Here is a 15642-nt window from a genome sequence, read left to right as displayed (position 1 = left end):
TTGCCTCAAAACTTATTATTGAGCAGCGTATAGAATTAAGCAAACATCAGAAGTTGTGGTGCAAGTGGGCAGTTAAAGTGCGTTTATTGGTTGATAAACACGATTAAGAGGCATGGTTAAACTGTGTAGTGTATAAACAGTATTACCCTAACAACGGCAGGCTTTGGAACCGGGGAGAGGCTCAAGGACAGAGACGCTAGAAGGGAAATTTGAATAGGATAAGTGGACTTCTAATATTTATTCTGTCAATGTGGTGAATAATACATGTGAATAAGAAATGTGAAAGTGACATTTTGGACCTCCAGGGGACTTCTCACCTGAAAGCCTAGTGGGTGATGAAGAGGTCTCCCAGGAGTTAGAAGGCCATTCTGGAAGAGCTGACCCTGGCCAGTGCATGAGCTGTGTAGGTTGCTGTGATGTTCAGGATCGGTAGGCGACAGCTCTGGAAGCAGAGTGTCACCCGTGTTTTAACGGTAAGGAGCTGTTTTCTGTAGCTTGGCAAGTTTGTTTTATATTAGCATCTTTCACACCCTAGAGGAAAAAGACCTAAAAATTTTTCAAAGTTCTACACTGGTGAATTTGTGAAAAACATGTTTGCTTACTAATTTTTGCATGGCACATAAGGCTACATGTTGATGTTTCATATTTAAAAAAAGATTTGCGCCCGTCAGCTTTTCTGCATGTTGCATATCTCCATGAAGAAATCCATGCTGCATCTTTTAGGAAGATACTTGCCTTGGGTGAAAATCATCTTCAGGGTGGTTTGAGACTTTACATTCTTTTAAACTTGTAGACTTTTGTTGGTGATTAGAGATAATTAAGGCAGATTCTAGGCTGCAAGTTTTCTAGTTCCCCCTCTCCCATGTGATTGGAAATGAGATCACAGGCATGACAGGCAGGAATGTGCCTTTGCAAGTCACCTTGGAGACTGAGCTTCTCTAGCACAGGGTCCAGCTCAGCAGCTTTTTATTTTGCAAATGCACAAAGAGGGACCTGGAACCTCTTCCACTGCCAGTTAATGTCTGAAGAAAATGGAAGCTTCTTCTCTAGGTTGTCATTCTGAACACCCACCCTTGCTCCCTACAGGACTGGTCACTGATCTCTCTGTTTCTCCAACAGTCTAGATGACCCATCTAGCCAGGTGTTTTCCACACGAGTAGGACTGTTGTCCCTGAGATTCCTAAGCTTGCTTTCCTCACTTTGCCACACCCTGAGATCCTTCCAAGCTGGTGTTTTCAGCTGAATCCCTGAGCTTTTGGTCAGCAACGCTTGACTACCCAGCGCAGGTGTTGTCTCCTGTAGGCAACCTCCCTGGACACTTTCCAGGGCAGGTGACAGCATCCTTCCCCATACCCGCTCAGCGCTTTGCTGCCCTGTGTGATAGAGTCGCCTCACAGTGGGGAAACGATGCTTGTCTCCATCTCTTTCACTAGCTTGTGAGTTCCTGGAAGTCAGGGATGACGGTGTTCCCATGTTTTAGAATTACATTTTAAATTTTAGTTGATAAATATTTGAGTATAACTTTGGGATACAACAGGATATTTTGATACATGTATACATTTTGAAGTGAGCAAATCAGCCTAATTAAGATATCCTGCTTCCTCTGCTAATCATTTGTTTGCAGTGATCTCCATTTTTAAATAGTCTTCCTTTAACACAGAGCTGGATATGTACTACACCTTAACATATGCTTGTGGAATAATTAAATGAATTAAATTTTGCACAGTCTGAAAGTTTTTGCTGTCCTTCATTACCAAGTCTAAAATATTGTAATCAGTGGTAAAATCTTAGGTATAATTAATGAATTAGATTCTTTGACACAAGCTACCTTGATGAGTGCGTCCTCTGCAGATTTCACTTGTATGTTTAGGATGCTAGTTCTGTTCCCTCCACTGAGGTCCGATTGTAGCAGAATTATCTAAGTAATGCTGCAGCACGTCATGTAAATGCACATTTTCTATTTATTGCCTGCATATGATCACATTTTAAATAATAACTTCGTGACTTGAAATAATCAATGGGAAAAATTCCATGGCACTTAACATAAAAACTATAAGTCAGTGTTCATGTAACCTTGGTCTCTAGGTATTACTATAGTGATGCTATATTATAGGAAGTTTATAAAAATATAATAATTGACTTCATCCACAAATATCTATTGCCAGAGTTTTAGGGCTAAAGCTATGGCTTTAGGGGTCCAAACAGAAGGGGCTTGACCACCTATCCCGAGCGCCAGTCGAGGAGAAAAGGTGCTGCAGGGCAGGGAAGGACCTTTAATCAGCACGGCCATTTGGGGAGGACAAATAAAGAGTTTTGAGAGTTGTCTTTGAGAGGCTGACAAAAATGTTGAGGTTTTATACAGAAGAGAGACAAAGGCGAGGCTTGGGGTTTGCATAGCTGGGAGTTTGGCGTACCCGGTAGCCTAGGCAATCTTGATCAAACCATGTTTTGGTTTGTGGTTCTCTCAGGACTGGTTCAGCCAAGTAGCTCCAGAGAAGTCCTTATGGCTTGTGGGAGCAATCTGGGTCCCCTGAGATGATTGCTCCTACCTGGGGTCAGGGGTGACCTCATTGTTGGGGAGTCTGTGAGGCTCTGCTTTTTCTGGAATTTGAGATGATGTGTTTAGGACAGTGATTGGAGATTTCTAGGCATCGCTCCAGGGGGTCTAAACTGGATAACTGTCAAAACTGGCATTTTCATTCCCTGTAAATCTTGAAAACGCCTTAATTTCTCTTGGTGTCTTCAGTCTTGAAGCAGAACAAGATAGACTGGGTAAATTTTGGGCTAATAAACCTTGTATTCCTACCGGTTAGATGGATATGTCTTAACTGCTTAGCAAAACTATGTGTGGAGCTGAGCAGGGAGCCTATCCAGAGTTTGAAGGTAATTAGGAGATATAAAATTAAGGCAGAGATGCCAAGCTTTATCCTGCTTTTCTTCCCCACTGGACACCACAGACCCAGCTTTGAAGTCCCTATCACACATGCACGCCAGTAACAACCAAATGTACCCTAAGCTGCATGATTTAGAAAAGTCAAACTGTATCTTCTTTTTCTTGTATAACAAACCCAAATGCTTTTCATTAAAAAGCACTTGAAAGAAAAAAATCTGTATATATTCATTCATTTGCAGAAATAAGGTCCAGATCTGATGCCAGCCCTCTCTGTTTCTTTCATAGAAAACATGCTTAGTACTAAATTACAGTGTACAAAGACATGAATTCCGGAAGCTGTCGCTCATGAGTACCAGGCTGCTCCAAGCGTTCTCTAAACAGCATTCCTCTAAGGGTGGTGGTCAGGGGGAGAGCACACACTGCCCAGGAGAACCCCCCAAGCTGCTCTGCAGGGGGCAGCCTGGTTTCTAGGGGCGGGGCATAGTGGAAACCAAGACAAAAGGAACCTTTGTTTTCTGATATCCTTTGAAAGGCGAAAAGCTGTCAGTTCTGCTATTCTCTGGCAAAAGAGCAAAGCTTGTTTAGGCATCATCTGTTAGTCAGGCCCGGACCTGTTTGGACTGTCAAACGTGCTTCATGTAGAAGAGGTCAAAACGATGTCCTTGCAACTGTGGAAGGGGCATAGCTCTAGGATTTAGCTGGGAGGTTACAAGGAACAGGTACTGCCTATTAATACGCAGATGAGGACCCTTGAATCTGATGGAGATGATGCCCCAGGATGCCCATTTAATACTCAGGAAAGAGCTGAATCCTGGAGCATGTGCCAGTGAAAATTCCCTTCATCCCATAGCTCTTTCATGGATTACCCTTTGTGCCAAATGCTGTGCTCCAGGGTGCAGCAGGGAAGAGTCCTTCCAGGCCCATGGAGCTTAGAACTGAACTTGTTCTTCATGGTGATACAGGGCACACATGGAAACTTGCTTCTGTAACAGTGGAAATGAAGCCTGAAGCGATGCCACAAAAATCACAGCATTAGTGAAGGTGTAGGAAGAAAAGGGAAGTAGGAAAAGGACTTTCGCTTGGCTGTGAAGATTGGACTGCCTCAGTAACAAAAGAACGGGTCTAGTTTCTGTGGCCTCCCTGGGATGGGATAGGGAATGGTACCTTCCCACTGGGTGATGAGTATGGCCTCACGGTTTAGGGGATGCCCTTGTAGCGTAGAATGTGGCCATTCTCAGCCTTGAAGATATTCTGGGACCCTCCTGCTGTAACAGCGCACCCGGTCCTTGTAAGAAGAGCAGGGGAATAAGGGAAGGACACATTTCACCATTGTTGCCAAGGGAGGATCGGGAGAAGGGCAGATGTTCACTTCAGTGGGTGACAGGTCATAGATGAGAGCTCAGGAGTCCCTGCATCTCCTGTTCCATGAAGATACCCGTCCTATTTCAGTAGCATTCAATGTACAACTCTAGGAAGGATACAAAGGAGGTCTAGAGTTAGGATTCTAAATTTATACCCTTAGGCTTTCTCTATTAAATTCCTCCAAGGGAGAACTTGGTGGTCTGATCAGTTGTGATCCTGTCATCAGATGACTTCAGTTAGAGCAGTGATCTTTGGCAGAGTTTCGTGTTAGAGTCATCAAGGATGCTTTAAAAAACTTGCGGTGACTGGGCTGCAGTTATGGGCAGGTCAGTCAGAATTTCTTGAGGGATGGGAGGCCATATGAGGAAGTTAAAGCCCCAGGAGATTCTGATGAGCAGCCAGTTCAATGCACAATATTTTGTTGTGTGATAAGGGAAGCTTGGGAATTTCACTCTTGTGCCATACGTAGTGTGAATGTTGATATATTGTACATTTGAAGTGAATGTGTAAAAGCCATTTGAATTACATGGCCCCTTCTGCTAGATGAAACTGTTGGAAATCTACAAGGGAGGTATTTCTCATGTTGGAGTAAAACCACCGTGGGACTTGGATCAGACAAATTATACGACCGTGTAAAGGTCCACTAAGTCTCACTTCAGTGCCAGAAGTTTGGTGTGCAGAAAATAGATCCTGAGTTCGAATTTGGAAGGGGGTGTAATGTAGGGGAGGGGAGGTAATAGTGATGGAGATACTTGGGTTAGTCACTTTCTCATCGCTGGAACAACATATCCGACACTCACAGTTGAAAGGAGAGGTTTATTTGGTGCAACTTCCAGTGGGTCAGTCCATGGTCAGCTGGCTCCAAGGCAGAAACGGTGTGATAGTAGGGCATGGCAGAGGGAAGCTGGTCACCCCATGGCTGTCAGGAAGCAGAGAGAGAGAGAGAGAGAGAGAGGGAGAGAGGGAGACAGAGAGAGAGAGAGAGCGAGAGAGAGAGAGAGAGAGAGAGAAACCAGGGACAAGAACACACCCCTTCTCTAACTGAGCCCCACTTCCTAACAGCACGTTCATCTATAAACTCATCGGTGGGTGAGTCCACTGATGAATGTTGTGCCATGTGATCCAATCACCTTCCAAACACGTGAGACTTTGGGGGGTCATTTTAGATTTAAACCATAGCAATACTCCTACATCTGGTTTTGGCTTGATTTGAGTGAAAAACCACACATACTGAATAGTAGAGAGGATCCTTTTGGCTGGAAAGAATGACAGATAAGGAAGTTACTGGGTAAGGGTATTTAGGGACCCTGAGAACTCCAGCAGAAGTAGACAAGGTTCTAAAGCTTTTTCTTGAACACAGAATTGTGTCCTTTTCTGTTTAAGTGCTGTCACCTTGCAGTAGATGGGGAAAGCAATTCTCCTTCAACAAAGGAGGGCTTCACCAGGCGCCTGCTGTGAGTGGGATCAGCCAGCCTGGAGTCTCTTTCTCTTCCGGAACCCACTTTACTGAAGTGCTCTTCACTCAGGAAGGAGGAGCAGCTCTTCCTATGCAGCTGGAGTCCTTCACTGAGAGCAGTGAAAGGAAAGCAGGCTAAGAAGAGGCGACATGTGAGATGCAGTTAGGAGGGCAGAGTTTATAAACCGAAATTCTCCCAGCCAATTAACGAGCAGGATGGGATGGCCCAGGAAGCATCTCACAGAGGCAGGAAAGGAAAGGCTTCCTGTGGTTAAGATGCAAAAACTAGGGGACAAAGTGGGGGGCTGTCTTCTGTCAGAAGACAGTGTCCTAAACGGAAATGAGCAAGAGAACTGCTTCCCCCATTTCTGTAATTCAGCACATGTTAATGGGATGACGGCCTGTGCTGCTTAGTTATATTTGCTGTGAATTGACGAAAAGCTGCAACCACATCTGCAGCAGAATTTCATGGAGCAGTTTATGGCTGGGTCACAAAAGCAAACAACACCTAAAATTGGCTGAACTCTGGTTTGCAATCATGGACTCACAGTGGTCTAGAATAATTTGTTCCAGGCTTGAGAGTGAATTGTAAAATGAATCACTTGGTTAATTTTCCCATTGACTATATGTTACACCCTTTTCTCACCCCTCATGAGGGCCATGGGTGACACTCTGATAACAGAAGACAGGTTGACCAGAGAATAGCATAGCAGATTTAGTTAACAAAAGTTTCACAAGACGTGATAGTCTCCAGAAATGAACACCCAAAGACCCATGGAAAACTGCTTCTATGCTTAGGTTTGGTGCAGAAGACACAGCTCTGCTGAAGTGTGATGGGGTCGAAAAATATGACTTGATGTAACAGCCTGGGGGGTGACCCAGCCAGGCCTGTCTGCCCCAGGATCCCTTCCTCGTAGGTATGGGGCTGAGCACCTCGGGATGGAGATCTTCCAAGGAGGAGGGAGAGGAACAGAGTGACTCTCTAGTTTTTATGGCTGGCTTTGGGGAGAGGAGTTGTTTCTATGACTCATCTTAGGGAAAGGAATTCTGCTTTCTGTGGCTCCCTTTGGAAGAGAATGAGCAGTGAGCAACAGGAGACATTAGACGGTCGGAGAGACTTTGCTCTCACACTGCCTTCCAATCCTCCTTAGTTTTAAGCGCTCAACGTGTCAAAGGGCCATAGATGAGGGTAATAACTTCTGACTCCAAACAATATCACTTGAGGCTCTTCTGTGTGGCTTGTTTTGGGCACTGGGAGGTGGGTATCAAAAAAAGTCAAAACAGAAAGCACTCTTTAGGGCTGCTGTGCTTGTGGGAATGACAAGGTTCAGTTGATAGTTATTTTGTTTTACTGCTCAAGAAACAAGGTTATATTTATGGTAGATAAGTGAGCTAAGCCGGTTTGGACTGCTGGGTACCTTGAAAAAAGAAAAAGAAATATATATGTATTTTATCCATCACCAGGCATTTCAGGAAGGATGTGTACTCGGAATAATGTTCCCTTTCTGCTCATTGATTTGTCCCAGGTCTTCCACTTAGGCAAAAGGGAATAGAGTGAAGCTGACTGGCCTAAGTTGGGCAGACCCATGTTCTTGGCTTCTAATTTATCAAGTGTCTATGGACTTGGGATTGATATGGACAACTAAATCCAAATCAATCATAGGGGCATTTACTTTGGTTATTTAAGATAAGGAACTTCAACTGTAATCCACAGTCTACATTATTTGCAGTTATCTCAGGTAGGGATTTTAATCTATCTTATGCTCTGTTAGGTTACATAGTAACTACTTTATTATAACACATATAATTCAAAGTGCAAGCCCAGCCTTATGCACACATAAAGGAACAAACACCCATGTCAAACAAATAGAAATATATTGTTGTAAAAATAGGTAAGGGACCCTCTTAAATCAGAATTCTTTCTCAGACTCAGACACACAACAGGCTAACAATGTTACCTAGAAACATTTTTATTTCTAACCAAGATTTGTTTTGGTGTAGAATCCACTTTTTAAAGCTTGCCCACTCAAGTCCCTGTGCAGAGGCATCAGCTGAGGACCTGGGATGTGAACTATGAAAGTGGATGAAGGGTGGAAGCAGCAGCGAAGAGAAGAAACCCAGAGTTGAGCTCGTGGCTGCCCAAGCAGCGAACGCAGCTCTCAGACGGATAGGAGTGGAGGGTTGGGTGGGGACCCCTCATTTACTGAGAGACGCAGGAGGGCAGGGACAGAGTAGACACAGGATGTGAAGCTGGGGCACAAATCCACAGTGGCACTAGTATATCATTGGTATAGCCCAGAATATGGGTGCCTGCTAACCCTGGTTTATAGTGATACCTCCTTGCATCACATATGTATGTGAAGTCTAGACAGCTCTTCAGTTCAAATTAAAAAAATCATCATGTAACATCAATTTGAATAGATTCAAGATTCTTAGTTGCTTTTAGACATCCTGGGTCGTGGCCCGCCCCACTGACACAGGACTTACTTTGTAGTATGCTCTTGGGAAAGTTCTTAATGGTCCATCGTCGAAACTTCCTGGTGCAGAGATAATAATTTCTATTTTATAGGTTTCAGATACAATTAAAGCAAACAGAGTAAGCAAATGATGACTAGAAGAACCATAGGTGGCAATGCAACTAGTGCAAACATTGTGAAATGTGCCCTTCTGGAGCACTGGGAGAAATCACTGCTCAGGCACCCAGGGGCTTTTTGACCCTTCTTCTGTTGGGGGCCAACTTCCACTTCTGCTGGGGGCCAGTGGGATCAGTGTGGCGGTTCTGGGTCAGAGACGCACCTGGCAACAAGGCAGAGCTTTCTAAAGGTGGAGGGAGTTTAAATATTTGTACAATTAAAAAGTATCATTATTAGTCCGGTGTAGTGGCTCATGACTGCAATCCCAGCACTCTCTGGAGCCTTAAGCAGGAGGATTCAAAGTGCAAGCCCAGCCTTGGCGACTTAGTGAGACCCTGTCTCAAAATAAAATATAAAAAAGGGCTGGAGGATAGTTCAGTGCAAAGGCTCCGGGCTCAATCTATAGTACCCAAAACACCAAAAAATGTTTTGCCTAAATTTTGATATCTAGGATAAAATCCTTGGTCCTACCATTTAAATTTCTGTGTTGGTTGTTTTGGTATTATTGCTTGTCTGCATACAATTTGATCTTCACAAACATCTTTCAAGTTAGGACTTTTGCCTCCATTTTGTTTTTTTCTCCATTCCTATATGGTTTCCCAAATGGTTGGAGACTGGCCAAAATGAAAGACTGAGCATATGTATTCTTCATCCACTGTTTATGAATGCGAACTTGGACTTCAGTTCTGTGAAGCTGAAGACAAGGGTTAGTATTTTTTTTTTTTTAATAGGAAGGATGGATTGATCTTGAAAAAGGTCACAGAGCTTTTTGAAAGCACATAGTGTTGAGGTCTTCATTGGCTCTGCATTTTAAAATCTCAAGACTGTAGTTCGCATTAACTTTTGGACCCATGAGAAGTAGAGTACCTGCTCGAGAAGAATGTCACTTAGGAATCACCTAGTCCAGTACTTTGACCTTGGAGTTGAGGAAATTGAACTCTAGAGAGGTTCAGTGTCAGGAGTGGAGTCTTGCAATTGCTTGGACTGGAAATCATACTCTGTCTGACATCAACTTTCTTCTGTGGGTGGCTGAACCCCCTTTCCCCTACCAGAAAGCGTAGCTCATTTTTTGTGAGGTCCTACATTAGCCACTGCCCCACTCTAAAGCATTAGTAACATACCTCATCTCAAATGTTTTAATACTGTATTAGAGTTCCTTGGATACTGAGTGGGGTTCTGACCTTTACCCCAACTACCTAAATGGGTGCATGCAATGCAAAACAATTTCAATAAAATATTTAAAAGTCTTGTGGGGCTGAGATGTAGTTCGTTGCTAGAGTGCTTGCCTTGATGTGCTAGCTTTGGGCTGGATCTCCAGCATTGAAAAAAAAAATCATTACATAGTTTTCCTCTTGTTTTTTTTTTTTTTTTTTTTTTTTTTTAAAAAAGGTTAATGCATATTAGTATTTTGGGGATTTGGTGCACGCATGTAATGTATCTTGATAATTTTCAATCCCATACCTTCTTTTTCTTCCCCTTTCCTGGTCCTTTTCCCTATCCCCTAAATCCACTGTGTAGCTTCCTATCACATTAATTCCATTCTGCTCTCACTCTCCAAGCGTCCTAGATGTTTCAAAGGCCAGCAAAACAAGCCACCCCCAGACAGCTTGTCACCTGACTGCTTGTTGCTGCAGTCCCCTAGCAGCCGGAAAGCTGCGGGGTTAAGCCTATAGGGTGACAATGCACTGATACGATCACTAAATATTTATTTGAAGTTGCTAACATTTTGTTGTGGTAAAAACCAAGAAAATCCCATTATATCATGATACCTGAGTGTAAGACAGAGAAAGTTGAAACTGGTAAACATTGTGATTTTTCATCTCCATGGTGCTGGGGTTGGTGTCATATTTCTTGTCTTTGGGGGATAAGACAATCAGTTTAAGTAAGAACACATTTTTAGCTCTTAACATGCTTTAAAAAATATCTTTTGAAAACATTTGCTTTAAAAACATGATGACCATTTTCTATGTGTACATAAAACTGCTTTACCAGTCTTTTCTTCTGCGATATATAAGTAAAAATGGAATACATCCTGTTCTGTTTTAGGGACCGATCTCTCTTTTCTTCCATTACAATATTTTTTCCCTCTGGAATCTCATCAAATTGGGTCGTGAGATAATGTGTTGCCATGGCAGAATCTAATTTTAAGTTTCTGTCTTCTTTGGAAGCCTTCAGTTGCTTTAAATCTTGAATATTCCGGCTTTCTACTTCTTTTATTCTTTATTTGTTACTGAGCATTTATGATCTCTTTGCTCTATTGCTAGTTGATCCCTGTGTTTCATCTGTTAAAGAGTTTTTACTAAAGTCTTAGATCACTTCAAGAAAAGTGTTTTACGTCTCCCTGCCGGGAGGGTATACACTTCAAAACAACAGTCATCTTCTTGGTTTTAGTGACATGAGAAAATATATTTGCATTTTCTTCTATTTGATGGCTATGAAACATATATTTTGTGCCGAGACCTTTACTTTTCAAAAATAGCAAGAAAGTTGGTAAAATGTTTATTTTTTAGACTCTAATCTCTGCTCCCTTTCTCAACTAAATTGTGTCATATAGTCTTTCAGGTTCAGAAAAATGCATGTAAACTGTATAGGTATAGCAATGATATTTCCTTTTTCTTCTTTCATTTGCAGTGCTAGGGTTGGAGTTCACGGCCTCGGGCATGCTAGACAAATGCTCTACCACTGAGCTTCATCCCCAGGCCATCGTAGCAGCGATCTTGCAATTACTCTGAAATCTCTACCAAGTCTACAGCACTGTACTGAGGGCCACTCTGTACGGCTGGCTGACGCTCCTGTTTGCCACATCCTTCCTATCTCTGGACACTTGTTCTTAGCTGCTCCTGTTCACACTGCTTCCTCTCCTTGCTCCTGGCATGCTGGCGTTCCTCAAGTTTCTTCAGCATCTTACCATTCTATGTCTCTGTTAGAAAGTCATAGATGCCTTTATGGTTTACACTTTGGTTTATTCATTCATTTGACAAATATTTATGGACTAACTAGTATGCACCCACCGCCTGCTGGATGGAAGGGCTGCTGACATCATTTTGCAGGTTCCGTTCTGCACAATCCCTAGATAATATCTTTCGCATTGTAGTTTTTATATCATCTTATTTATGCCCTGCACTTATGTCCACACCTATGTGTGTCTATGTTATATTAGCTGTTCTCAGTGGAGGTGATTTAACCCCACAGGGGATGTTGGACAATGTCTGGAGACAGTTTTTGTTCTGGGGAGCCACTGACTTCTGAAAGATGAAGACCAGGATGCTGCTAAGCAGCTTATGGTGCACAGGCCGCTCCTCACGGGAATGATCTGGTCCATGTGGGCAGTTGTGCGGGGCCGGAAACATGTATCTCTATCCGTACCCTTGAAGAATCTCCCCTTGAACTCCAGATCCATGTTTGTAATGTTCTGTCTGTGTCTCCACATGCACATTATTACACTTCTGAACCTATAACACTTCTAAAAACTCAAATACTGATGGTGCAGCCTCAACCTCCTGAAGCAGCCTCCTCCCAGGGAATGTGACCACGATCCACCTGACTGCCTCCAGCCTGCACAACTGCAGTCCCTTTGAACGGCGCTGTCAGGATGATGGGTGTGTCAGTGCTGCACAAGCAGCAAAACATCTCGCTCTCTTGATTTAAATTCATCAGTGATTCTCCAGGGACTCCAGATAATGGTTAAGCTTTCTGATATTTTGTGATCTGACTTCATTCTCATTTCCCATTAGGTTTTCCTAGTCCTTTATAATTTCAGCCACCTTGGCTACCTTGTAGTTTCCAACATGTGCTATTCTTTCATATGCCTCTTGGCCTTTGCATGTACAGAAATGATGTATCTAAGAGATGTGACCAACCTTCCTCAACTCAGGGCTTGAAATGCTTCCTCCTGACAGCTTTCCTGTTACTTGTACCTCCAGTCTCCCTGTTACGGTTGATACATTGTGTCAACTTGAAGAGTCTAGAAGCTTGACTAAATAACTCAGCAGTTCTACATCCTGTTGTGAAAAGGACATGCCCTTATGCTCTAGGGTGTTGTTCATTGTGTCAACTTGAGAAGTTTAGAAGGTTAACTGTGTGACTCAGCAGGGAGCCAAGGTCCTCGCTTTGTATTCATCCTAAGCCTGTGCAGGAGGAAGGCACTGAGATGGTGTGGGTGTGGGTGGACAGCTGGCATACAGTATAGGGGAGGGAGAGAGGCTTGCTCCCCTCTTTTTGCTCTTGCTGTCTTGTGCCTGCTTGAACTGTTGCCCCTGTGCCATGCCACCCTGCCTGGCAACCAGCTGATAATAGACTGAAACTTCCACAAGCTGTAAGCTAAATAAATCTTTCCTTCCTTAATTTTGGGCGTTGAGTTTTTTGTCTCAGCAGCTGGAGAAAAGTAACTAAGACACTCCCCAACCCTGGACTAGAGTGGGAGATACTCTTTTTTGCTTCTATGAAAACTCATGAATCCCCTTGTAGTTGGGGTTCCATATATCTGATTCTCCTACTGTAACAGTCATGCCATCCTGTGGCATTTACATTTCCTGTTTGCATTCTGCCAGGGAGACTGAGCTTTTTGGAGGCTACTGAGTCACATTTACCTCTCTAGTACCAGCATTTGTTTGGGGCTTTATACATAGTTGTTGATTCAAGGAAGGTCCACCTTCTCTCTTCCTAGTAGTAACTACCGATTGGCATTAAAAGATAACACACTTATTTAAAGAAATAGATTAGAGCCTGAATGTCTATTAATGGCAAAATAGTTGAATAAATTATGGTGTAACCATATTAAAAATATCTTGCAGCTATAATATGGGTTGGAATAATCCATAATAAACTAAAAAGAAGTCTGACACATTGTTCAGGGAGAAATGCATGAGAAAATCTTAGGACATGATATGGAGCTGTGCACGTGTTTGCATATGTGTGTGTGAACAAGAGTAGGGAAATATGAGCTACCTGCTAACACTGGTTATGTGAAAAATGCCTTATTATTACAACTCATAATTAATGTAGTAGTTAAAAGTAGGCAGTGAAACTCGGAAATTAACTTCAAGATCAGACATGGACCTGTAAACAAACAGTGAAGATAGAAGACACTGTAGAACATGATTACTTGAATGCCTGGGAAAATGTTTAAAGAATGACAATATCTTTTTTTGGTGTGTATCCATTAAATGCTGATATGTGCACAGAAATAAGTCTGCAAAGATTTAGAACAAAATGCTAACAGCAATCATTTCAGGATGGTGGATGATTTCTGTCTCCACTTCAAAACAATGAGCACACCTTATTTTCCTAAGAAGAAATGTTTTTCTAAAAATAGAAGATGGTCCATAAAAACTGGTACCATTAAACCATTCTCTGAATTCCTGAGACTTGAAAAAAAATCCCAAAGGGCATGAAGTTATTACAAAATAAATCCATTGGAAACAGCAGCTGCAATGTAACATTTTTATTCCTTTCTTTTAGCAAAGACTAAAGGAAGAGAAGGAAGCCAAGCGGGCTCATTTGGACGGCAGACATGATTACTTATTCGCAATTGTAGCTTCCTGTTTGGACCTGAACAAAAGTGAAGTGGAAGATGCAATTCTTGAGGGGAATCAGGTGCGGTGCATGTGAATTCCTGCTGAGTTGATTATGGAGAGTGCAGATGGCCTGAGGACCCTGTCCTGCACCTTAGAGTCTGTCTAAATGTGGGCAGAGCTCTGTTCTGACTGCCCCAGAAGCTGCAGAATGAGCTGGGGGTGGGCGAGGGAGGGTCTCCAGCTCTTGTTGCTGACGAGCACTACTTACAGTGTCATTTGAGTCCAGTACCTGCTCCTCTCTTCATCCAAAGAAGCAGGGCTCTTGTGGCATTTTGGAACCTGAGGCTGGGGAATGAAATATCCTCTCAAGCTGACTGGTGGATTGATTGATTTTGCATTTATCCTTTTTGTGGGCTTAGATACTGAATTATGCCATGATTTCTTCATTTGGGCTATACTTTGGCAGCTGAAGCTAGTTTCTTATTTGACTGTCATTTTCTGGTATAGTTTCTCTTCAAAACCTGGCGTGGGATTTACTTGGTGATTTGACCTTGATGGATAGGTCCAAAAATATGGGAAGACAGAGTTTCCAGGGCAGTCAGGAGGGCATATCAGGAGGCCTGTGACAATACCTGTTGCACTTTAAGAAAGACCAATTCAGCACTAGAAAGAGAAAGGAAAATAGGCAGGAGGGAATAAGGATGGAAGGAGAAAAGGAAAGAAGGTAGGAGGGAAAGGAGAGAGGGAGAGAGGAAGAAAGGGAGGAAAAAAGGAAAAAAGGGTTTTTTAACTGATAGGGTACCACACTGCTGGCCCTGTTTTTCAGTGATAAGCTTATAATTTTCTAAAAACCGGTTGTGAACAGAATGGCGGGCAGGATGGGGAGACACTAGATTGATGGGGTGCCAGTTTCTGTGGTGTACATACTTCTTCTGTGGTTGATCTAAACTATCACCACGCCCTGTGATGGACTGGACCCCATGAGGCAGTCAAGCAGACTCCAGCACATCTCTGCCTCTCTTTCTTCCTACCGAGCCCCTCTGGTGGGGCTAATGCAGTCAGAGGGAAGGTAAGGGTAGGTAACCCAACTTGAGAGCAAAGGACTTGTCCTCCTCCTCTAGCTCCTTCTCATCATTTATGGAATGTTTACTAGGTGTCAGGTCCTGTTCTAAGTCATTTAGTCTCTTATTTCATTTAATCTCTTGTTTAATCATCATAATACCAGGAGGTAGAAAATATTACTGCCAAAATAGAGAAAAGTAGAAAGAGACAGGGTTACATGGCCATGGGGAGATGCTCCAGAGGGGAAGTGCTTAAATTCACCCTACTTCCAAAGTCAGATGCCTGGTTTTAAGATAAAGCAGGTGGAATAAGTAGGCAAAAGCTCAAAACTGCAGGAAGCCCAAGTGGAGGAATCCCGCTATGACAAATTTGGGGCACAGGACCGTCAGAACCTGGAGGTTTAAATAAAGCACGTGGCTCAGGATCTCGAACAAGGCTGGGACAAGGGCCAGAGTTTTGATCCTGGCTGTGATGGAGGATTGGAAGTTACTCTTGATGAGTCTAGCCTTAAGTAACAGCGTCAGGCAGGGCAACTTGCCTTTCCTTACTGCTAACATTTTCGGTACAGCATGATGGAAATTGAGGGGAACCTATTTGCCATATATATTTTTTTTTCAGGCCATATATATTCTTTTATTTTTTATTTTTATTTTTTATTTTTTTTGGTTTTTTGGTTTTTCTCCGGTACCGGGAACCGAACTCACGACCTTGCGCTTGCCA

At 42.9% G+C, this 15642-nt stretch overlaps 1 protein-coding gene across 2 annotated transcripts in view; it reads left to right on the top strand.

Moving 5' to 3' along the window:
- Dnah5 (dynein, axonemal, heavy chain 5) overlaps positions 1-15642 on the top strand; it is a 300957-nt gene that overhangs the window by 52731 nt on the left and 232584 nt on the right. The window contains exons 1-2 of one of the 2 annotated variants that reach the window (XM_005386122.2): positions 167-473; positions 13805-13939. In XM_005386122.2, coding sequence (XP_005386179.1) covers positions 417-473; positions 13805-13939 — 192 coding nt within the window. In that variant the 5' untranslated portion in view covers positions 167-416. Of the gene's footprint in view, positions 1-166; positions 474-13804; positions 13940-15642 lie in introns of those variants that run through there. The other variant, XM_013514981.1, reaches the window with a different exon arrangement.

The sequence above is a fragment of the Chinchilla lanigera genome, unplaced genomic scaffold (genome assembly GCF_000276665.1).
Source record: "Chinchilla lanigera isolate Chin_1 unplaced genomic scaffold, ChiLan1.0 scaffold00025, whole genome shotgun sequence".
NCBI classification, from domain to species: domain Eukaryota; kingdom Metazoa; phylum Chordata; class Mammalia; order Rodentia; family Chinchillidae; genus Chinchilla; species Chinchilla lanigera.
Note: the sequence above shows the minus strand (reverse complement) of the source record. Positions and strands in the feature narration are given on the sequence as shown.